Consider the following 25,707-nt stretch of genomic DNA (forward strand, 5'->3'; position numbering starts at 1 on the left):
ACATGAGCATATATACATAGCGCAAACACATAGCATTACATTGCAGGAGGCGTAGCAGTGGGTGGAGCAGAAGGCGTGACGCGTAGCAGTCGCGAAAGATAAGGGTAAAAAGAGGTGTAACGGGGCGTATACATAGACATGTGATGCAAACGTAACAGAATATGTCATGAATGGGGCGGAAACCATGGAGGGGGCTACCTAAGGAGCCGGGACCTCTAACCTGATGGTGCGCGCAAACTAGCAATGACGTATCACTAGGAGAAGCTGGGGGCTATGAACTCTGTGCTAGGAGCAGAGACTAAAGTCTGGAGAGTCAGGGCGACATGTACCTGAACAGTATCTAGTATCTGATGTTTAGAGAACATGTTAATATAAACTAGAAGTCAGGAGGGGAAAGGCTAACTTGATTCTAAGACTGGAGCATGCATTTATTCTACATGTAGTGCGTGATGAAGAATATTAAATGACCATCAAATGCAGTATTTCTCTAACGTGGAGACGTGAAGGCTAGACAATGACGGAAACTATTGATGCAGTTCAGTAGTTTAGGAATGCAGAGAAGGAGGACTGAACTGATAACTGGAACTATAACATACTTTTGGCAGACTCAGAGGCTGAGCCAGGCTGGACCGGGCACTGCGAGGCAGGAAGTAAGTGAAGGGTCGAGGATACAGGTGGGGGCTGGATCGCTCCTCAGCGAGGCTTCAGGAGACAGGAGCTGAATCTAGTGTCCAGGCCCTTTTGAGGCCTAGAAACGGGGACTTTGTAATAGAATAACGTGCACACTAAGAAACGTGGCAACGTAGCTTTACATAGGCCTGATATTCGTAGTATTCACGAGGACTGGAAACTGGCATACTAGAGGTGGACACAACTGTAATTGCGTCATTAATCAGACATGGGGAATGCATATGCATATTCAATCATGCATACATAACATATGATGGATGACACGTAGGGACACAGAACATGGCAAAATTTACTTTTCCACATTCCCTCCTTGTCACTACGTTTCCATCAGGAAACATCAATATTCATGATACCGTCTATCATTTCATACAGTATCATTTGCTCGTCTCGAATTATCCTGGAGCGGGATTTAGAACGGGGCTTGGGACTAGGAATACAAGAGGTAGCACAAATGCCGCAAATCGCAGGGCCACATTGTATACAGAGGCAGCAGCTAAATATGATCGCTACTGCAATACCTAGAAAGGACAAGACTTTCCATCCCCATGCGGAAATTATATTCCAGAACCAACCGGACCATGTCCAGGTGCCTGGATCTTGGTGTATCAGATGGGCAATTTTATGGAGTCTGGTTATAGCTGAATAAACAGACGGCGCGTTATTTGGAATGAAAATGCAGCAACTAGATCCGATGACTCTACAGGCCCCGCCCCTATCGGCCAGTATGACGTCAAGGACGAGACGATTCTGTAAAACGACAAATCTCATAGCAGATTGCTCTTCAGTTAAATTACCTAGAGCAGAGGCAGTCTCGTTTACTACAGCTTCAAGGGTTCTGGTTAACCTACGGATCAGTTTACTATTCTGGATAGGTCCTATAAAGAAAAAGAAACCTCTGTTGAAATCTGTATACTGTTCTAGAGCAGTTTCAGTATAATCGACAATTGGGGACTCCCTTCTATGTCTAATGTGTACTAGATGTGTATTTCTATGATAATCAGGTGGGGCTAGGAAAACAGGTGGCAGTAGGAAGGCAATGTAACAGGTTCCCTCCCAATCGAGGGGTAAACGAACATATGCGGTTTGACCACAAATAAAATAAGAATGACGTGAAGCTTTAAAAATAGATTTCCCACTGTCACTATACTTGACAATAGTAGTACATTCACTATGTCCCACATGTACAGAACCATAATTACGGACACATAATTCGCCTTTGACTGGTAATACTGAAATAGCAGGTGAGTCTGGAGTAGTATCAGACTGAACATTCAGGACCATAAAATTCGACGAATAGTTTCCTAAATTGTACACTTCATTTTCTAGATCTAAACCTGTTCTGTGGGGGAGACCTTGCTTGTCTGGAAAACATGTACTGTTAAGAAAAGACATATCTGTTGAGGATGGCGTTAACGTGGACCATGCTCCACACGAACCATTATGTGAAAATGGATAAGGAAAAAGTGGCAGAACTCCCTTCGGTGTCTGGAAAGGGGGGAGTCGACCACACACCCAACAATTAGTGGCATTGTTGGTCTGGTGTGAGTAATGTAACATGCGGATAAATGAGTTATTACGCATGGCGAGGCGGTAAGAGAGTTCATGAGGAGGCAGATCACTAAACGTGTGCTCTGCTGTAGCATTAGCAGACTTATTTACATGTGAAACTGGGAAACACAGGAAAAATGCGTAACTAGTGCAGGAAATCATAAGGCTGAAAAATAATATGAAACTTAGAAAAACGATACATCGAATTGGGTTTTGACTAACTCTCTCACTATGGGGGTCTATTTTATACATGTCAGAAACAGTCTAACCGTTTCACCTAGGGGAGGACTTAGACAATCAAACTGACTGACTTATTTTACTAGACCGAAGTTTTTGCTTATACTCCTGTTGCGGAGTTTTCTCTAACAGGGGAGGGGGTGTAGCAATGTCTTTTGCGGGACAGTCCTTAAGAGCAATATTCTGGCAATCCTTCGAATCCTGGGAAATAATCTTTAAGACGGGTTTCAGTCCATTAAAAAGTTTAATATGAGAAAGGTGCACCCAGCCTTTGCGTCCTTCCAACTTCACGGCTGTACGGGTGGTGAGGAGGACCTGTCGGGGCTCTTTCCATCGAGGCTCCAGCGGACTTGATCTGTCAAAGTTCCGGACGAGCACCATCGAACCTGGAACGATTTCATGCGGTGCCACCTCGGTATTGTCTGGAAATGCGGCGGCAACCTGTGAACGACATGAGTTGAGGGCAGACATCAAGGAAGCTAGGTAATCTGTCAGCATATTACTTGAAACATCGATAATACTTCGGGGTCTAGGAGTACCCCACATGTTAGGGGGGCGGCCGAAAACGACCTCATACGGGGACAGACCTGATCTGGAATGTGCGACCATGCGCATATAAAATAAAGCGACTGGCAGAGCTACTAGCCAGTCCACACCTTTTTCTTTGCATACTTTGGCAATTCGGATTTTCAGAGTCTGATTATGTCTCTCGACTAGACCGGCTGCTTCAGGATGGCGTACACAATGAAACTTCCACTGGTACCCTAACAACAGGGAAACGTGCTTCATGAGTTCAGATGAGAATGGCTGGCCGTTATCAGAATATACGACTCTAGGGAGTCCATATCGAGGGAAAAACTCACGAACCAACTGCTTGGCAGTGGTCGCGGCTGTGTAATCTGGGACTGGATATGCTTCTGTCCATCTGGACAAAGCGCATACAACTACAAGGACATACTTGAAACCTCGACATCGCTCCATCTGAATATAATCCATCTGGAGGGCCTCAAAAGGGTGGTCAGGAGGCTGGAATCCACCTTGTTCCACCGGGACACTTTTACCTGGATTAAACTGACAACATATCATACAGGTACGGACTTTCTGCTTGGCTGCAGCTCGTAAATGCTTGTTGAACCAAATGTTCTGGATACTGTCTAACATAGCTTTTTCTCCTAAATGTGCTGGACTATGTGCGGTATTAATGATGACTTGAACCATAGAGTCGGGGAGAAACCATGTGGCTCTACCCTTCGTTAACCATCCTTGATCTGTCTGGACCCCTCCTTGTTCGGACCATTTCTTGATTTCTTCGGGAGTAGCATGTAACTGGATATCTATGACATCTTGTGTAGGGTCCTTAACTGTCATGCATGTAATCGGATCTGGAGTGTGTGTCTGTGTCGGATTAACTTGAATGTCTGGAGTCTGTGCTGTAAGCTTGGCTGTGCGATCTGCTAGATCGTTACCTTGGGAAATAATGTCAGTAACTTTCGTATGTGCTTTGCACTTCATGATAGCAATAGATGTCGGTAAGTGTATGGCATCTAACAGAGCTTGAATAAGGAGACCATGCTGAATCTTGGTTCCATGAGAAGTCATGAAACCTCTCTCCTGCCAGAGCACTCCAAAGTCGTGTACGACTCCAAATGCATAACGTGAATCTGTGTAAACATTAACTCTCTGGTTCTTGGCATGTATACAGGCTTGTGTCAGAGCAACTAGCTCTGCTGCTTGAGCGGACAGGGTATCAATACGGTGTGTTTCAATAACTTCAGTGTCAGTAGTCACTGCATACGCGGCTACTAGTTCTCCTGTACTAGTTCTCATACATGAACCATCCACATAAAGTGTCAGGTCGGGATCTGGTAACGGAATATCTGTCAGATCTTGTCTTGGCTTTGTCGTAATGTTAACTACTTCCACGCAATTATGTGTGGCAGAATTTGAATTAACTGATGGTAACAGTGTAGCAGGATTCAAAATGTTGCAGCGTCTGATTTCTATGTGTGGCTGGAACAGTGTCAATTCATAACCTGTTAAACGTGCAATTGTCAAGTGCTGAGTTTGTGTTCGGTTTAAAAGAACTTCCACGGAGTGTGGAACTTGTACTGTCAAGGTATGTCCTAAGACTATGGAATCACTTTGTCTGATAGCTAGTGCTGTGGCTGCAACTGACTTGAGGCACGCAGGCAGAGCCTGGGCGACTGGATCTAATGTGCTCGAAAAATAAGCACAGGGCTTGTATTGTCCTGCTTGATCTTGTGTGAGAACAGATAATGCTATACTTTCGCGTTCAGTGACGAAAAGTGTAAAAGGCTTACTGTAGTTTGGTGTGGCTAGAACTGGAGCTTGGCATAGGGCTTTCTTTAACTCGTTGAAACTAAGTGTATGTTCAGATGTCCAAGGGAGGACAGTCGATACGGCTGCCTCCTGTGTCGTTAACTGTATCAGTGGCTTGGCTAGAAATGCATACTGAGGAATCCATTGTCTGCAATAAGAAGTAAGGCCGATAAAAGCACGTACCTCCTTCTGGGTTCTGGGCTGGGGAAGACTCGCTATTAACTGGATACGGTCTGGTGTCAACTGCCTACCCCTCTTGGACAGTAAGTGTCCTAAGTAGACCACTTGCTGGACACAGAATTGAAGCTTAGAAGGGGACACCTTGTGCCCCATCTCGGCTAGGAAATACAAGACGGTAAGGGATGCTCGCTCGCAAGCACGTTCAGAACGGGCTGTGATCAGTAGATCATCGACATACTGGAGCAGGGCAGTGTCAGTTGGCATGTGACTGTTGTCTAGTTGTCTCTTGAGTGCTTGACTGTAAATACTAGGACTTTCTGTGAAACCTTGAGGAGCTCGTGTGAACATATAGCTCCTTCCATTTAAACAAAATCCGAAAAGGAACTGGCTGTCTGGATGAATTGGAACACTAAAAAATGCGTTCTTGAGGTCTATGACAGTGAAGAACATGGCTTCGGAATCAATGGCTGTCAATAGGGAAGAGATGTCTGGAACAACTGGGTACTGCGGAATAATACATTTATTAAGTTCCCGTAAATCAATCACTAATCGATATACTGGGGGTGCATTTGGATCAGTACGTTTCATGACTGGAATGATCGGAGAATTACATACGTTGGAGTCAGTTTCTACAACTACTCCTTGAGCCATGAGCTCGTCTATAATTTTGGATAAGGCTGCTACAGCCTCGGGTGGCAATCTGTACTGTCTGATTCGTGGTAACACTACACCTGGCTTGAGAGTCACACGATAGGGTGTGATTTGCATGTAACCTACATCAGTTGGACCTTGCGCCCATAAATGCTGCGGAACCTTAGACAGTCTGGAATCAAAATCTCGTAATACATAGTGACCCTTAAAGTCACGTAGGAACAGTCGTATTCCCTCTGGGGAACAGCATATAACTGCATCCAACTCTTTCAGTGTTTTAATGCCTAATAGATTTTCTGGACATGACTTAGTAAGTAACAGATCAGTAGTGCGGGACAATGGACCTACTTCTAGAGTAACTGGCTTTGAAATCTCATTTACGATAGGTTTTCCTGAAAATCCAAGGGAAACATTTCTTGAGCCTGAGAGCGGAGCCCCTGGAACTTCGGCATGACTAATTGTGGTCCTACTTGCCCCTGTATCAATCAAAAACTTTCTGTCTTTCCCTAATACTTGACTGTGAACATAGGGACCTTCTTGATCTACAGGTATCTCGATGAGAGGCAAGCCTACCTCCCTCTCTAGGCTGTTTCATGAATACTGCTGGTACTCTGGATACTCAGACTGTGCATACTGGTACATCTGCGATGTAACGTGCTGTGTTGCAGCAATAGGCTGCGGTGCTGTAACTGTATGTGGTACATTCTGTGGCTGAGGAATCTGTGAAACTTGTTCTTGTCTAGGCGGACGTGGTCTTTCTTTAGTCTTACCAGTAGCTATGTTGTGTTTCAGAACTGCACACTCATTTATAAAATGACCTGGCTGTTTACAATAATTGCAGTTCCCTTTAACGGGAGCTGCAGGATGACTGGCTTGATTCGGACCCCTCTTCTGACTGTCTTGAGGAACAGATTGTGCAACTAGCACTTTCATTTTCGTGTCTTTCATACGTTTTCTCTCGTGTTCTTGCTCTTCCCTGATTCTATTCTGGTGATATTGAAGCATTTGCAACATCTGGGACGGGGTATTAGCTTGCCAGGTACTTTCGACTTTCAGAACTCGATTTTTAATTTGTGGGCTTGAATTCTCGACTAATTTAGTAACAAAAAGGTGAGGGTATGACTCACTACTTGTCTTGAGACCACTGTTGATACTAAAACACTTTTCAAATCTAGAATAAAAATCACTAATATCCTCATCTTGCTTTTGTTTACAGGCTGAGATTGCATCCCAGTCTTCTTTTCTAGTTGTCAATAATCTGGGTAAAACTTGTATCAATAATTCTGGTAATTCTTTACATTTATCTCCAAGACCGGTACCTGGTACTCGTGCCTTATCTTCGGCTTCTAGAACTGCCCAATCGATCTTTTTCTCTCCCACCTCCCATTCTTTTTCCTTTAGCTTTTCATACACCCCTGCGGGCAACAGGACCTTTAACATTTTAATTATATCTGGGTATGTGTATTCTCCCATACGGAGCATGTCTTTTAATTCTCTATGGAACCCTGCTGGATCTTTGTCATGACAGGGAATTAATTTCTTCATCTCGAGGAGTTCCATCTTTGTTATCGGAGTGTATACAAACACTCGCTGCATTTCGCCACCCGTTCCTTTAACTGGGTGGACTTCTCGTAACGGATTCTGTCTCTCCATGTAAAATGGTTTACTTTCTGGAGGTGAGGCATGAACAAAATGCGGGTTCAGAAACGTTCTATATTTGTGACGCTGTTCTAGAATGACACTAATTAAATCGGTACCTAGACCTTTCCATCTATACTGGAGTAACTCGTTCAGGATATCATGTAACGGACCTGGATCAGAATGCTGACCCTCATACAAAGTAATGAGGTGCTGAATCATATACATACCCACCAGTCGTTGTTCGGCTGGGGGCATTTTCAGAAACATTTGTGCCACTATTTCGTCTGGAAAAGTGGTAGAATCAGTAATCCATCGGACTGCTGATCGGGCTAGTTCTTGTTCATGCATGGTACTTAACTCACTGTAACCGATTCGTGATTTCAGAATGTGATCGGTAGCTTGAAATACTTGTTCTAGAGAACCTTGTTCTGGTGCTGGATGATGGAAAGTAGACTTGTGTTCTAGGCGTAAATGGCGATCTGGAAATCTAGATTTTCCTACATACGCTATTCTGGAGGGATTCTCGTCGTCTACCTCTTCAGTATCAGAGTTACTTTCTTTCTCGCTTACTTGTGCTGCTTTACGCTGTTCGTGTATCTTTATTATTTCTCTACGGATTTTCTTGTACATACTCTCCATAGCACCGACGGTCTTGTGCTTACCCTCGGCTATATTATCACTCCACCTTGTCAGGATTTTCATTTCGGCCGGATCTTTAGACGGGTAATCTTGTTCTCTTATTAGACAATTGATCAGAAATTTTAATATCATGAGCTGGATCTCGGCTTTCCTTTGAGACATGGCCTCGCTAATACTTTCTGGATCATCCCCTGTACGGATGAAACGATATATTCTGTCTAGATCTTCTTTCATATTCGGTAAGGTGACTAGATACTCGGCCACCTTTCTTACGCGGAATGAATATAAAACCATATTATCCTCGCCTGGGACTGGATCATAGCCGCATTCGGCAAGGGATTTTCTTATTTCTGCTACAGTCTGATGTCTGGGTGTACGCTGTGACGCTTGTGCATGTAATTCGGCTGTCGTTAAACGCTTGTGTGGCGGCGGGGTTTGAGGAGGACCTCCCCCTGCGGCCCCTAAACTGGAATCTAGGTCTACTGAGGCTCTTCGTCCTGGCAGAGTGGGAAATGGAAATGTAGGCTGGACTTGTATGGCGGACTGGACCGGGGGTACCGTAACGGGTACTCCGGTGTCTGGAGGAGCTGGATGTGCCTGATTTACAGGGACTGGTGGAGCGCGAACAGGATTTGCATATTCTGGGACTGTGTCGTCCAGATAGGACGAAATAAAAATATCAGCTGCAGTCTGTTTGTGACGTAGCTTGGTCGGAACTAATGGTGGCGGGAAATTACTGGATGCCTCTGGGGTCGCTTTTGGCAAGCCCTCAGCAAGAAGAGGGTACATACCCTTAATAAGGGCATTCCTCTGTCTGTCTGACTGTTCGGCTTTGACTTGTTCACCTATCTCGATTAATTCTTTTTCTTGTGCTCGTTCTAAGGATTCTCTACTTAATTCTGACTTTCTGATTTCTTTTTCGGTTCTTTTATGAGCTTCTTTACGCCATAACTCGATGGCATCTTTCTGTGACTGTCTGGCTTTCTTTTTCCATAATGCCTCTTCTACTCGCATGATGCATTCGGCATCCCATGTACCCGATACGGGCCATCTATACTTTTCTTCTAACTGTTTGGTATACTCTACCCATAAATCTAGATACAATATGGCGCTTATGCCATGCTTCTGATACATAAAATGACCTGGACTGTCCCTGGGCGGGACGGGAACTGCTGCTTCCAGCAGACCCTTTCTAGTTTTTAACTGACGTAATTTTGAGAAGAGCGGCATGACTGGACTATAATCTGGACATAATACAATACACAATGGAAACACGAAATCACGTCGCACTCATACCACAACATTAAAATACATGAAGAACATTATGACTAACAGTTCGAACAGAATACCACCTGAAAATACTTGAAATTTCTCGAGAACAGAACTGACTAGAACAGAAACTAGATGCACTGCTGAAACAGTACGAAACTTACCGGTCTCTTAAAGAGACACGTCAGGACCCGCATCCACCGAAGTGGACACTTCGTTTGTGGGACTGTGTACCACCAACCCACAGACCAGAGTCAATTAAATTGACCCTGTCTAGATACCACCCCAGTAACGGTACTCACCGGGCAGCAAGAACGGAAGGCCTCAGACTGGACTGGACTGCTACGACGACGAACTTCGGGCTTCGGACTTCAGTTACGGGTGGACCTCCGGATACCTCGGACCTTGGACTCTTGGCTTGGGCTCTGGTCGGGACTCGCCGCGTTCCTCCACCGTCTCGTCTGGATGCTGGACCGCCTCCTCCGTCTCCTCCGTGGGCCTGAGGGATACTTGAGCAGAAATATCTGCCACTGCGCAGAAGAGTTCCGTCACGACTGCAGAGGGTCAGGGGGTCGGCGTGGCTTCACCGACGCGTGGGGAAAGGGCAAGTCCCTATTCGGGCGCCATTATGTGGTAAATAAATAAATAATACCCTATTTTTGACTAGACATATATCATAACAGATAGCTCAATAAATAAGAGTCAAGATTCGAGGTAGTAGGAGTTTTTTCAGGTTTAATACAGCATAAGGACAGGGACAGGACAACCTGCATAGGAATGGGATGACAGGGCCCAGCAGCTGCTGGGGCTGGGTCTGGGATGAGCGCGCTAACTTTTAATAACAAAACATGAGCATATATACATAGCGCAAACACATAGCATTACATTGCAGGAGGCGTAGCAGTGGGTGGAGCAGAAGGCGTGACGCGTAGCAGTCGCGAAAGATAAGGGTAAAAAGAGGTGTAACGGGGCGTATACATAGACATGTGATGCAAACGTAACAGAATATGTCATGAATGGGGCGGAAACCATGGAGGGGGCTACCTAAGGAGCCGGGACCTCTAACCTGATGGTGCGCGCAAACTAGCAATGACGTATCACTAGGAGAAGCTGGGGGCTATGAACTCTGTGCTAGGAGCAGAGACTAAAGTCTGGAGAGTCAGGGCGACATGTACCTGAACAGTATCTAGTATCTGATGTTTAGAGAACATGTTAATATAAACTAGAAGTCAGGAGGGGAAAGGCTAACTTGATTCTAAGACTGGAGCATGCATTTATTCTACATGTAGTGCGTGATGAAGAATATTAAATGACCATCAAATGCAGTATTTCTCTAACGTGGAGACGTGAAGGCTAGACAATGACGGAAACTATTGATGCAGTTCAGTAGTTTAGGAATGCAGAGAAGGAGGACTGAACTGATAACTGGAACTATAACATACTTTTGGCAGACTCAGAGGCTGAGCCAGGCTGGACCGGGCACTGCGAGGCAGGAAGTAAGTGAAGGGTCGAGGATACAGGTGGGGGCTGGATCGCTCCTCAGCGAGGCTTCAGGAGACAGGAGCTGAATCTAGTGTCCAGGCCCTTTTGAGGCCTAGAAACGGGGACTTTGTAATAGAATAACGTGCACACTAAGAAACGTGGCAACGTAGCTTTACATAGGCCTGATATTCGTAGTATTCACGAGGACTGGAAACTGGCATACTAGAGGTGGACACAACTGTAATTGCGTCATTAATCAGACATGGGGAATGCATATGCATATTCAATCATGCATACATAACATATGATGGATGACACGTAGGGACACAGAACATGGCAAAATTTACTTTTCCACAGCATGACAGCATCATTGCTAGAATTCTCTTAAGGAGGTGCACCTTTACTTCCTCCTGTTTCAGCATCTCTTTTCCGGTATAGGCAAAACCATGCTTTTGATTCTGCAGTGTCTGCTATTTCTCCTAAGAAGTGAATGCTATTTGAAGGTGTCACAGAAGACTTGCTTCTGTTGATCTGGAGAGCTAGAGGCTTGAGAGTCCGATACAGGTGCTACTGAGTTGTTTGCAGAAGCTAATGGAAGAGCCCTTGGGCATCCAGTCATCTAGGTAAGGGACAATTGATGTCCTAGCCACTGATATTGGGCTGAAAGCGGAGCCATGCACTTGGCAAAGATTCTAGGTGCAGACAGAAGTCTTAAGGGATTTACTCAAAACTGATAGTGGCAACCGGCTACCTCAAACGTTAGGAACTTATGTTTTCTATGAATGAGAATATTTGAGATCCAATAGTGCCTTTTATGTGTTCCTCATTAGAAGCGATAACGCTTCTTTGATGGTCACCACTCTGAATATTTATTTACCTAACACTGAGTTTGAGTTGGTGCTGATCAAAATGGGCCTCCACTCTTTTGTAGTTTGTAGTTTTCTTTTTTATGAGTAAGCACCGGTAATAAAATTCCAGGTGCTTACTCATGACATTTTAGGGAAAGGAGGACACAACCCCGAATAGAAGTGCTTGCTGTGTCCTTTGTAGAGAGAGTGTGTTGGACACGGGGACAAACCTTCACAGCTACAGGGGAAGTGTTTTAAATGGGCCTGCACATGCAAATATTTTCTCTTTGGTTGCTGCTTTAGAAGGGTTCTGCATACCGGCCGAGCTCACCCTGCTCCGCCGAGGCTTCTTCACGTCTCCCTGTTGTTTTGCTGTCCTGCACGTCCTGACTGGCCGGGCTTGGCTCCGCCGGTCAGGAACTACTACTCCCAGCAGCCTCGACGCCAGGACACGCCCCCACCACTTTCAAGCGCCAGGAGGCGCATAAAACTCTGCCTGCTTCCTCGTCCGCGAGGACGCGCGCGGGACGCGCTAGACGAAGCCCGGACAAAGGGCGGACAGTCTGAGACAGTCCGAGACTGACCGTGACTGTGCTGGGCCCGGCCCCTTGTTTGTTGCTGCCGTGGTCCATCTCTGGTATCCCTCTAGTAAGACTTATCTTTCTCAACACTATATTGGAACTCTTGTGTTCCTATATCACTGGCAAGCTCTATTTATTGTCTGCCTCTGGGTTACCAGTGCTGGCTCACTACCATCTCACTGTGTGCAACATGTCCAAACAAAGGTCTCTTTCTGTATCTAATACTATGGACAATTACCTGGTGCAGGTTGTAAGTAAAATTAATAGCACAAGAAGGATATCGCTGGGCTTGAGTTCACCACCTATTATCCCCACTCAGAGCTCTCTGCTAGAACCCACTATGGTAGAAGTCCCGATACAGGTGCATTCCAGTGACGCTCCAGATATTGAGTCTCCCTCTGATGTCAATCTTGATCTAAATATATCTACTGTTGTTAATCTGGTCAATGATCCAGCTGACCAGTCAAACACGATAGAAGATATTTCCCCCTCCCCTGTGTCTGTGCCTGCAACTGGAGCTGTCAGAGCATGTAGAAAGGGCCAGAGTAAACGAGGTGGGTTACGCTCTAGCAGGAAAAGAACAGCCTCCCCACCTAAAAATATGGCTACATTAGAGGCTAATGGGGAGCAAGGTGGGAAGGAGATATTAGAGGAAGAGCTGATTAAAAAGCTAGTGAGTATGATCGATTCCAAGATTAAATTTATAATTAAACCATTGGTAGCCAAAATTGACCAGTTAACAGCTGAGGTAAATAGGCTAGGGGGACTGATAAACAAGTAAGTGGAGGAGGTGGGTAACATATCAACTCTAGTTTTAAATAGAGTTGAATCAACTGCGAATATCTTGGGGATGGGGCAGGGGGTAGGGATAAAGTGATATCAGACCCACCCCCTATTCAGCACCCAGTAGCCAATGACGCTCAGGTAACGGTCAATGAAGACTTTCCATCAAAATCAGCAGGGATGGGTATAGAGAAAGGCCCGGTTCAACTAATTGTAGAGGCCTCTCCTCTTGTTCTGGTCCTGGCCAATGTACCTCCCCTAAAACCAGGTAAAGTGGAATCTACTTCTTCTTTGATCAGCAAAGCATTCCACTGGCTAAGTAATAACATGATGATATCACCGAGGGGTAAACAGCAGTTAGCTGGGGAAATTACTATGGCAAGAAGGGTGGACTGGATAGGGAATAGTGTGAAAAAACTTAAAGGAGATTGCGTAGTTCTGCATTTTCTAAGTCCAGAAGTACTCCCTGATGTCTTAAGAAACATATTTCCCCCACAACGTAGGAGCACTGAGATTATTCCGCTAACTCTGGAATTTTTCTACCGTAGGGGTGGTACAGTGAACCCAAGTATACTAAGGACAAAGTGGAACTCGGTGACAACTAAGTGGGGTAGGGGTGTACAACCCAGTGAATGGGGAATTAACCTTGAAAACAGATTTGCGGCACTGTCAGACTTGAATGAATGTGATTGACTTGAGAGGGCTGGCAGTGTTGTGATTAATGATCCGGCTGAGCTAAACAGAACATACATTCCTATAGGCGAGGGAAATGGTTTCACAAATGTTACTTCCATGACCCAAGGAAGATTAGCAGGTGTGACAATTTCTCTAGTAAACAGTAAGGAGTATGAATACTCCGAGCTCCCGTCCGATTCCACCTCGAAGGCTGAGTCTGAAGTGTGTGTTGTTGCATCTATAGCAAGCCCTAACTTTGAGAATGCCCCTGAAAGGGTAGATGTCATTGATGTTAACTGTCACGAAGGTTTGCTAAATGTAACTGAACAAGAATTGTCAGAGGATAACTATGCCAACCCTCTATCGAAGGTCCTGGATGGTATCGTGGACAATGTGGGGAAATTGTTTTCATGGAACATTGCAGGGCTGTGCTCTAAACTGGACTCTGGAGAGTGGCTTCGATTTGTTAACTCTTTTGATCTATGTATATTTCAGGAGACCTGGTTATGTGAACCATCCTTTGCGCAGGGATACTTAAACTACTATGTGCCTGCATTAAAAGGACCAAAGGGGAGACCAATGGGTGGTCTAACCATTTGGGTTCGTCAGTCCCTAAAATTATATGTTAAGGTAATAGAGACCAACCACAGAGACATTCAACTAATCAGAATGAATTCCGACAGTTTGGGATCACTGGACATCTACAATGTCTATGTGAGGTGTAGCAAGGGCGGGAGGTCAGAGGTTTTAGCGGCCTTGGGTTCCCTACTTGATACTTACTCTCAAGATAATAATATTGTCATTGCAGGTGACTTTAATCGAACATTTGAACCCTTAGCCACAGAGGAGGATTTCCTTGGGGATGAAGAGGATTGGCATTGGAGAGTCCCAAAACTAGAGTTGAAACCAGTTGCACGCTGGACCGAGGATGTGATTGGTATGAATGCCTTATGTTTTGAAAAAGGTTTAAGAGCACTAAATGGAAGGACATTAAGTGACAAAAATGGGTCTATGACATTTGACAATGGACGGCATAAGAGCAGAATAGATTATGTACTCTGTAGCTTGAAACTATGGCCGTTGATTTGTGACATGGAGGTTGTGTGGAGGACCGAGAGTGACCACAACCCTCTGTGTAAGAGCATAAATGGTGGTCACCTTCCAACGGGCCCAGCGGCTCTACTGCCCTTGTTCCACCCCTAATTGTCCCCGCAAACGATATGCGTAGGTTGAGATGGGTAAACGTAGCGACCAACCAACAGGCCATTGCTAATATCAACATTGAAGCCGATAAAGCGATATTAGCCTTGGAACATATTAATTCTACTAGTTCTGGGTTGAGTAGCCTGGTTGAAATTCATGATACTCTCTTTTGCGCGATTAAAAACCACTTCTTGAAGCCTGTGAAGGGCAAGGGTGAGAGAGTCCCTATGAATGCAAAATGGTACAATGCCCATTGCAGGGATGCACGAATTGCCCTAGGTACCGCTTTAAAGGGTAGGGAGTCCATGGCTATCCAATCTGCTAGAAAGGATTATAAAGCTAGTATAGCGAACGCTAAGAAAGCCTGGGATGAGCATCACTGGTCCGAATTAAAAAGAGCGAGTGACAAGAAAGATTCTAGACTGTTTTGGAGCATTGGTAAGTGGGGTGGTGAGGGGATACCTGAACCCCCAAATAACAATGTTCCGGAAGAAGAGTGGGTAAAATTCTTTAGAACACAGTATGCCGAAGCAAAACTGGTTACATCTCTAGAGAATATACGTCAAACCCACTTCAAAGATAATTCCTTTAGTCTTCAAGAAATTCTGGTGGCTTTGAGCTCCGTGAATAGCGGGCGCGCCCCTGGCATAGACGGTGTTCCTGCCGACGTCTTTATTAACGACAAAGAACGTTGGTGTAAGTACATTTACCTTCTTATTAACAATATTGCTAAGGGTGCTGAGGTACCGACATCCTGGCAGGGAGCAGTAATTATACCAGGGTTTAAGAAAGGTGACCGATCCCAGCCCGGCAACTACAGGCCGATCAGCCTTATTGATACCATTCAAAAAATAGTAGGGCGTGTGATTGTGAACAGGCTTCTTGACTGGGCTGAGGATAATGATGCTCTCTCACCGTTTCAAGCGGGATTCCGTAGGTCCACAAGTACCGTGGACCAGGTTTTCCGCTTTACCTTGCTGCAATGGAAGACCGTGGTGCTGGGAGGGGTAGCCTATATGCGGCTTTTGTCGACTTACAGGCTGCCTTCGATCTAGTACCACGGTCGAAGCTGTGGTTTGTTCTCAAGAACCTGGGAGTACCAGATGATTTATTGACACTGATAATGCGGCTCCATGAAGTAACCTTTGCTAGAATCCAGTGGGGGGGGAGCAGGGCATGGTGACAGCGGATTTCCCGGTTGAGCGGGGCGTCCGGCAAGGCTGTACAATGGCTCCCACACTCTTCACTCTGTTCATTAACGGTGTTGTATCCCGCATGTTATCTGTGAAGTTGGACGCTCCTTCATTAGCTGGTATAAAAATACCTATTTTAATGTTCGCAGACGACACGCTTATCCTATCAAAGACTCCAAGTGGTTTACAGCGTGCACTGTCTATCTTTGATTTATTCTGCAGGGAGCACGGCCTTGAGGTCAATGTGACCAAATCAAAACTTAGGATTTTTAATCCCCACCGTAGTTTTAAATCTAAAATTATCATGAATGGTCGTCCTCTAGAGGTGGTGAACACTTTTACGTATCTGGGTATCCACATCTCAAATAAGAGCAGATGGTGCCAACATATAGATGTCGCTACATTGAGACATAGGCAACTATCAGGTGCCATTAGTTCCGAGCATAGAAAGTCCCTGACGAAACCTGTAAAGTCTGCTCTGCAGGTATATGAAGCAAAGGCTCTTGGCTCCGCACTATACGGTGCTGAGCTATGGGGATTCGAGAAGGTGGCTACCCTACAAATTTCGGAAAATAAGTTCTTCCGGGCAATAACTGGTGTCCCTAAAGTTCTCCCTTGCTGCCCCTTAGGTACGATCTGGGCAGAAAAGCGGTTACAGATTTGGCCAGGCTTCGACCGATTCTGTACTGGAGAAGGCTCTGGACCACGCCTGAGCTTTCCCATTATGCTGAGGGTTTTTTAGACATCATCAAAGCGGATATATTCCATAAAATCGGGTGGCTCAAATCGCTGAAAGCAGTTTTGACTGAGCTTGAAATGAGTTTGCTTTGGACAGACCCAGCTGGAGCAACATTCCCTACTAAAAGTGCTCTAAAAGAAATTTATTGGGAAAAGGTAGCCGCCCGGGGTTGGAGTAGCTCTAGTACAGGATCTATGACTGAAGGATTCTTAGAGGCTAAGTTGTATCCTTCTCTGGAACCTTACTGGGATATCATAACTAGACCTGGTGATAGAAAACTCCTTTTCCAATTGAGAGCAGGTTCACTCCACCTCAGATTTTTGACAGCTAAATGGGAAGGTGGGTCGAGCGATAGTTGCCCTGCTTGTGGTTCCATCAAAGAAACAACGGGCCATTTTTTATTTTCTTGTACAGCCTATACGGACCCAAGACGCGTATGGTTAAAACCAATGTGCAAGAATTTAGGGACTACCAGTAGTACAGTTGCCTTGCGTATTATATGTACTAGCACTGTGATGTGGATATCAATACCCACTGCCAAATACCTTGGTTGGGCATGGTCGATTAGACAGAGACTGCTAGTCAGTTGACTATTCTCTGTCTGGATAATCTGTCAGCATGTTTTATCTACGTTTTTATTACAAATTTGTTATATCTAGCTGTTTTTTAACTTCTTTTATTATTTTTTAAAAATGGCTAATTTTGTATTGTATGCAAACTTTCAAAATTGGAATTGTATATCGAGTCATAAACTGTAAATACTATGCTTTAGTTTTTAATATAATCGATTGTAAATTTAATTGTACTTTTAAACTTAGAATGTTCTTGCTTTTATGAGTGAAATCTCGAATAAAGCATATTTTGACTTTGACATTTTGATGATGTTTTGGAAACATTTCTGTAGCTCCTTTTTGCAGTATGGTTTGAATTTCTGTGTTCAACAAGTGAAGATGTTTTATTCTGGAAGGCAGTGTCATTGGTGGATGTTGTATGAACTCCAGAGTGCCACCATACCGAATCACTTTTCAGCACCTATGTGTCTGTAGGGATTACCTTCTAGTTGCTGCGGAAGGTAAAAGTTTTCCCAACACAGAGCCCAATATCTTGATTGTCTGTATATTGGTATCTCATGCCTAAAAAACTGTCAGTGACTCTGGAGTCTTATCCCTTTTGATGGGCTTTTGGTTTCTCTGGCTGTCTCGAGTAGGACAGTTGTTGCACTTGTCTATAGGGATACTGCTGTTGCTGACTGGGTGCGTAACCCTAATGGTACGACTTAGGTTGGTAAAATGGATAATACTTTGGATATCCATATGTGAGATATAAATTCTTACAGCTGCATTCTCCTTCTTCTGTGAAAGGACTGAGGCTTTCTTTGCTGTAAGACGCCCAAGGACCTGGATGTGTCCGTATCTGCTTAAATCTGCAAAGCATAATTCACGTTTCCCAAATAGCCATTTCTCATCAAATAGAATGCCCATGATTTATTTCTCGACCTCTAGCTTGAAAGAGATGGCTTCCTTGTCTGCATAATATGGCAGATCGGGCAAGTTGTCTAAAACGTATATTTAACACATCTATTGCCCTGTCTAGAAGTACAGTCAATGCTTTCGGTCCCTCATATAGTAGAGACTCCACCTCTTGATTTTTATTTTCAGGCAATAGGTCCAGATCTGGGGCTATATCTGACCACATCTGTCTGTCAGATCTGCCTATTGCATTAGCATTTCTGATAGACATCGCCGCCATGAGGGACAACCTTTTGCCGGCCATGTGCATTCGGCGTCCCTCTTGCGCTGGTTGTGCTGTGCACAGTGCCAACATATTTATGGATTGCTGCTGCATCACTTGCATGATTACTGAATCTGCTTTAGGGTGACCCAGGAGGTGAATTCTAAGGGAATTTGTACTGTTTATCTAATCTGGGTACCACTGCTGACACTGGAGCTGGTGCTTGCATTGATATTATTCCTTCCTGCTAGATGTGAGCAACCAAAGGAATCACTTTGACTGATTTTCTAGTTGGGTACTTGAAGTTCTGTAAGAAACTGTCAGTCTTTTTGACAGTAACACACCAGTTAATTCTCTATGCTGCCCTATTCACCATAAAATGAAACTTGTTGATAAGGTCTAGCGGGGAATCTATAGGTGGAGGTGTTGGTGTGTTTGTAACAGGGAGAATATAATCATACCAGTCGGTGCCCCTTGGAAGATCTGATTTCACCCTCTTCAACACTGGCATATTTGTCATCATGATGGACATCTATGAGTTGCTGTACAGGCTGTCGTAGAGTTTGAGGTGAATGGTGATCGCCTTCCTGTGTAGATGCCCTTATTACAGGTGTAGGAGAACTCTGTGCCTTTTGGGGTAGAGAAGTTGTGGGTGGCTGCTATGAATTTGGCGCAAATTGTGTATAATAGTCTGTCATCATATGTTGTAAGCCTTTTTTCTAAGATCTAACAGCACCTTCATCATAGGCTGTTGTTCAAAGTTCTCATATATCGATTCATAAGGGTCATAATGGTGATAATACTATTTCCTTTCTATCCAATGCTGTGGGAGGAAGTTTGGATAGAAAGGTTCAAGCTGTGATTCTGGGGAAATATGCCTAGTAGTCTGTGTCCTGACATTTAATATTCAGCTGTCCAGGTTTATTAGCCACGCCAAAGGGGTTCCCTTCTATCTGATTTTTCTTCTACTTCAGTATCCATGACCTTATTTGGAACTTGAGGAGAAATTTTACATGGTCATGTATGCTCCGATCGTAGTGATGTCATGGTTAATGAAGTCGTCAACGATAAGATCGACAACGTTGTTGTTAATAGGGTAGTCACTGACAGTGGTTTTGTCACTTTGGGGACAGTCTGCAAGGAGTGAGTCGTCAACAGGTCAATCATTGGTGTTCTCTTTGTGAACAACTCTGTTGATGGTTTCTTTATTGGCACATCCCTCATTGATGGTGGCATTGACAAAATCTTTTGTGACGATGATCTATGTGGGTTTGCCTGTTGCTTTTTCATCTTTAGAGGAATAGACTAAGGCTTGTCGTGGTCAAGGTTGTCGATGGGCTTACTATTGATGGTGGGACAACCTTTAATTTTTTATAGTAAGCGGAGATGATGGTGGAGGCATGAAAGGTGAAGAATGCCTCTTTTTGTTGAAAAGAAATGTCTGCTGACTTTTTGAGAGCCTTTTTGTATTTTTTTCCTCAGGTTCACTTGAGGAAGATTTCTTTGGTCTAGTTTTGCCTTTTGAGGATTCAGATGTATCAGGGTTTGTTTTTTCTCATTTTCTCACACTAGATTGAAGGTACTGGTCTCAGATTCATCCCATGGAGAGAGGTGCTCAGATGTCTTACTTTTCTGAATCCATCTCAAAGGTTTCCCTTCACGACCACAGTGTGTTGGCAGAGAAGATTCTGCAGATCTTACAGTCTTTAGCTTTGTGATCTGGATAGAGACACTAAGTGCACATCTTGTAAGGGTCATCAGAAAAAAAACTTAATTTTCCCACAGGCTTTAAAAAGACTTTTCCTGGATTTCCCAATGTTGCCATTTTCCAGAGGCAGTAGAGTTCAAGTATTCATCTAAAGCCCAAGAAAAATGTTTCAAAGTTCACAGCTCTGTATTTGAAGCAAGAGAAAAGTTCAGGCACTTCTAGCCACATAATGTGTGGTTGAAATTTTAGGTGTGAAGACTTCCAGGAGGATTGAGGCTGAGAGAACTTTCACCTCCGTGGCTAGTGTTTGGTCTCTTTAGAATCAGGTGGATGTGCTAACAAATGGGACAATGCCTGTGGTTTTTTCAGATGTCAGTGCATTGTACTGCTATGTTATAGTTACACAAGGACTCCACTCCGACAATGGGGACTGATTTAAGCATGTGAATCTTTGAGCGATCTAATGCTGCAGAGGTGGCAAATCATCAGTTAAAATATGGAGCACTTACACACTACAGGCAGTGATAAGTAACAGTAAATACATACAACAGTAATACTTGATTCAAACTCACCTTTCCCCAGAGTTGCCAGATATTTTTGAGAGTGGGTTTCGTCCTCTGCCCAGGTCATCCTCCCTTTCGTCTACAACTATAGAACGACCGATGATATCCCAAACCTAGAGGAGGTAAATTAATGCACATTATAATCTATTTACGAAAAAGTTTCTGAAGCAGATGACATACACAACAGCACAGTAAGCTGTACTGGGAAAAGTAGAATCTGTGGGAATCTCTCTCTCTCTGATAGATCTGTAGGTAATGGGGTGCATGGAAAGAAAAGAAGGGCAGCTACTTGGCCATATGAAAAGCAATATGAACCCCAAAGTAATATGAGGTGGAAGGGGTTCTGCTTCTGTACGCACAGTCATCTTCGAAAGAATTGCCAATCCTGCAGTTGAGTGCGGGCCACTTTCTACAGGTTCAAAAATGAAGAAATCTGTTGTTGATTTACAATCCATGCAACATAATATATTTTTGGGATATGATCAAACATAGTCAGCAGAGTCCTGCAAGATGTCATATTCTAGGATTCCCTTTATGTGCCTGCAGCCACGGCCACTAGAAAAAGTCCTGCTTGCAGTGAGGAGACTGAAGGACTTCTCACTACAGCAAGTTTCCTCAATGTATGCAAGAAGACTGAAAAGCAGAAGACACACAGAGGTGGTATGCATTTCTTAAGCAGTGTAGAGCAGGTTAGTGTTTTGTCTCAGCTCGGACAAAATATGTGAAGGACTGTGATACAAACTGAGACATACAGAGGCAAAGTGGCCCACACAATTTCATAGAGAATGGGGCTGAGGAGAAGCCACAATGAAATACAGAAGGTGCAGAAACATCTATGAACTCGGACAGTAAGGCAGTGGAAGTATATGCTGGAAGGCACAGAGAAAGCAAAAACATGCCAAAGCAAGACATAACGTGAGTTTCGAGAAAAGCGGTATAAAGGGCGTATAAGAACTACAACTTGAAAGGTCACTATGATTTGTAATTTGTATTTACTAATACATGTAACTCACTTCCTAAAAATATATAGGAATATTGCAAAGCATTCAGATGTAACAAGGCACCATGCTGAACAAGAAAGCCTATCCGACAAGGAGAAATCATGTAAAATTGAATATGCTAAAGGCTGTGGAGCCCAATCAATATACAGGGAGGCCAAGAAAGGAGACAACTTTACAAAAATACTCCTGCGACAACTGGGACTAGACCACCGCATTCTGATCAACGGTCTAGGAGGTAAGGAAAACTGCATTTCTGGCACAATTTCAAACTATGCCATGGCAGTCATGCCCCCAAGCAAATGCTAATAATTCAAGTCCAGAGAGAGATCTGTACTTACTGAGAAGACATGAATCAAAAGTCCAAGGAGCTGCTAAGTCTTATAAAACCTATTAACTTGGCAGAAGTCCCTCAGAAATAAAGAGAATTGATACTCAATGAGTGAAAACTCCAAAGTGGGGTTTAGCTACCCAAATAGGCCTATCTTTGTTCACAAACTGAACGTCAAGTTCTAAGACTCTAATAAAAGCTCCAATTTGTAACCATCATAACCACAGCCTGGTTCGATATGGGATATATCAACTTGTAAATAAGGAAACCTTCTCCTGCATACACAAATGCTATCACACCATGGGGAGTTCAAAAGAGAAACCACCAAAGGGACATGAAGCAGGGACAAAAGAGGCAAAAGGAAAAACAATCAGTATTACCACGTAGCACTAACCAAAATTATTTTTCAAGCATCTAAAAAAAAGTTCCTGCTGTAGCCCGTCAATTTTGCCTTTCTCTGGGTGAAGTGTTGTCAGAACCCCTATACTTGTCCAAGACCAAAACACGTTAGGGTGGAACTTTTCCAAACCTCTATGGAGAGTCCTGCTTCACTGAAGCCATGTCTCTGGAAAACCTGTGATCAACGAACTCAATCAATCAATCAAGGTTTGTAAAGCGCACTACTCACCTGTGAGGGTCTCAAGGCGCTGGGGGAGGGGTTTGAGCAGCTCTGTTGGTCACTTGAACAGCCAGGTCTTGAGGTCCTTTCTGAACTGGTGCAGTGTAGGGCTTTGTCGGATGTGAAGGGGAGTTTGTTCCAGGTCGCGGCTGAGAGGTAGGAGAAGGATCTGCCACCTGCTCTGGCCCTGTGGAAGTGAGGGACGGTGGTTAGGACGATTTCGGCTGAGCGGAAATTTCTCTTAGGGGTGTGGAAGGAGATTTGTTTGTTGAGGTATTGAAATCCGGTGTTGTGAAGGGCTTTTTAGGCGTGTGTCAGCAGTTTGAAGGTCATTCTTCTTTCAACGGGGAGCCAGAGGAGGTCGCGAAGGTGTTGGGTGATGTGGTCATATCGTGGGATGTTGATGATAAGTCTGGCTGCAGCGTTCTGGACGGTCTGGAGTTTGCGGAATCTAAAATCTCTCTTAGAGCCTCTCTTGTTGAGTACGACCAAGCTTCCCGGCAGATGACAACACTTTGTACCATAGGCGGGTTGATATATAACATAATAAAGGACAACAATGAACTAGGAACTACTACCATGCATAGATTCAATTACTTCTTCTCACTTAAAAGCATGTCAAGCTTTGCCCATCTGAGCTCAGATTAATTAATTTTTTTGCCGAAAGTGGCAATTGTTACCCAGCTTCCCACATACAAATACAGGTATTCTGTGTTTAGGAAAACAGGAATCATGATCCAGACAACAAAATCAGTGCTACGTGCTGCATCTAGCCAATCTACATCAGAGGATACCTTGAAAGAGGACCTTGTCCTGCCCTGATTGTCTAACAGGCAACACCAAAAAATATACCCCCCCCCCAATAGACAAAAGGTTCATGGACCCTCTGACTGCATGACGGATTTCTCAGAAGAAGATAAATGATTTACATAAAGTCTCAATAATCTATGGAGGCAAAACGAATTGAAGTAAAAAAGAACAAACAGCAGTTTGATGAGATGTCTCTCTACCATTCAAGTGGGATTCTGACATAAAAAAATTAACTAAGATTGTGGATACTGAATAAAATTGCACATTTATTATCTTGACACTGTGAAGCGAGCAAGTAAATTATCTATTGGAGACGGAAACACAATCATGTTACCCAAATAGATTGTGGAAAGAAGCCAGACCCACTCTGGAATCTGGAATCTGAATCCAGAATTTAGTGTCTAGTGAAAATGTGGGCTAATTTCCAGAGTGGCATTTTTTTAGTGAAGTCTTAGTGGTTGTTTTTATCATCATGGCGGAATATTTATGGTTATTTAGAATGATTCATTAAAATATGAATCTCATTATGGATGCTTGGAGGATGCTAGGTCATAATTATACAGTACTTTGACGCCCGTAGCCGGACTACCCTGAAGACTTGCCCTGGCTGCCGGAAGCAACAAGCCCAGGGCACTGAGTAGTCTTAGAAGCTGAAGACCGAGGGCGAAGTGGGCTCACCACTTGGTGCAGTAAGTCCGGAGAGCTGCTCTCTGCACTACCCGGCTTCCGAAGCCACGCCGTGGAAGGAGTCAGAGCTGTAGCAAAGGTACTCCGCCGTTGCTGCGCGTGCTTCACACGAGCGAAGGAGATGTGAAAGAGGGGGAGGAGCAAGCCACAGAGCTGTAGATCTGTGAGTGGTGGCCGTGGGAGCTGTGGGAGACGAGAGGAGGACACTGCAGCAACGTGGTCCGCTACAGTCGGTGTTTACTTTGCCAAGAAGGGGCCTACTACTGAAGGTGCAGCTGTGAACACCTGGCGGTATGCAGGAGAGATAGCCTAGAACCAAGCGAACCAGAGGGAGAAAGGTCGACGAAGTGAGGTGAGCCTGAACAGATCAATCACTGCTCTTGAATTGCAGAGCAACAGCACTCCTGCCGTACTTCCTCCCCTCGCATATATGACGGACTTACTATGTAGGGGCATTGGAGCTCCCATTAGCTAAACCTCTTCTTCTACCCATAAGTACCTCCGCATTATAGTGACCTGCAGAAAAACGGGCAAAAAGGTACTAATTATCCCCACAACAAGTTGCCAACTAGCCGCTATCAAGGTTGATACATGTGTGAAAGTTGGTTACCTATGAGGGAAGAATATCAACCCCAGCTCTCCCTGCGGCAGGGGGTAGCCGCCGCCACCGCCACTGCAACCGCACGGATGTGCCTATTTGTAGTTTCTCCTGGAAGGGCTAAGAGCGGATCCGTCTGCGTCCATCCGCAGACGACCGAGGCTGGGCCAGGCAGGCCTACTCTCTTGGCCCTGTCTTCCGGATCATTCATTTGTTTGATTGAGGATGAGTTGCACAGGCAGGTTAAGCCCGCAACGTTTGTCTCTGAATGTTGGGGAGGTACTGTGATCCCCAGCAGATACGATAAGTACAGACTTAGCCGGGGTTGGATTGGGATTGAAAATCGGCCCGGACACGCAAAAAAAAAAGAAAGTCGGCCCACATTTGCATAATCACTCCTCAAATCACTGCTTTGGCGTAATCTTATAAAAAAAAAACTTTAGGAGGGGGGTAAAAAAAATGCAGGTGTTAGTTTACAATTGTGAAACAAGTTAGGCCACTTCTACTCAGGCCCCCTGCCCCCGCTCAGTATGTGCACACATTAATGGGCCGGCCAGCGAGACAAAGGAAGTGACACCTCTTGCTAAACGGAGGTAATGAGCGCCCACCTGCCTATAGAAAGGCCACCCAGACACCTGTTGGGCCGCTGGCTGTATTCGAACAATAGAGACAGCGCCCAAATGGCCCCCCAGACTGATCAAAAAAGATGCCCAAAGCAGCACTCGGACACCGGCCCCTCGGGCATTGCCCGATTGCCCGTGTTACCAATCCCACGCTGGACTAGCCGTTCTGCCCTTGAACCCTATGAACTTTTTTTTATGCTTTGTAATATAAGCAAGTGCCGAGTTGGGTAAGAGGAAAGCAAGATGGGGTGTACATAATGCACAACCGCCCAGCTACCCGGTCTCTACAATGCTCGACAAGATGTTGCAAAGTGCCATGAGAGTTATCAACACAGAAATT

General features: G+C 44.6%; 1 protein-coding gene across 2 annotated transcripts in view; it reads right to left on the reverse strand.

Annotated features, from left to right (window-relative positions):
• The window catches only part of CCS (copper chaperone for superoxide dismutase), a 531,446-nt gene that overhangs the window by 86,760 nt on the left and 418,979 nt on the right, over window positions 1–25,707 (reverse strand). For both annotated transcript variants that reach the window (XM_078660836.1, XM_078660837.1), the window contains one exon: window positions 20,711–20,814. In XM_078660836.1, the coding sequence (XP_078516962.1) occupies window positions 20,711–20,814 (104 nt within the window). The remainder of the gene's footprint in view (window positions 1–20,710; window positions 20,815–25,707) is intronic.

This window comes from Lissotriton helveticus, chromosome 9 (genome assembly GCF_964261635.1).
Source record: "Lissotriton helveticus chromosome 9, aLisHel1.1, whole genome shotgun sequence".
In the NCBI taxonomy this organism is placed as follows: Eukaryota; Metazoa; Chordata; class Amphibia; order Caudata; family Salamandridae; genus Lissotriton; species Lissotriton helveticus.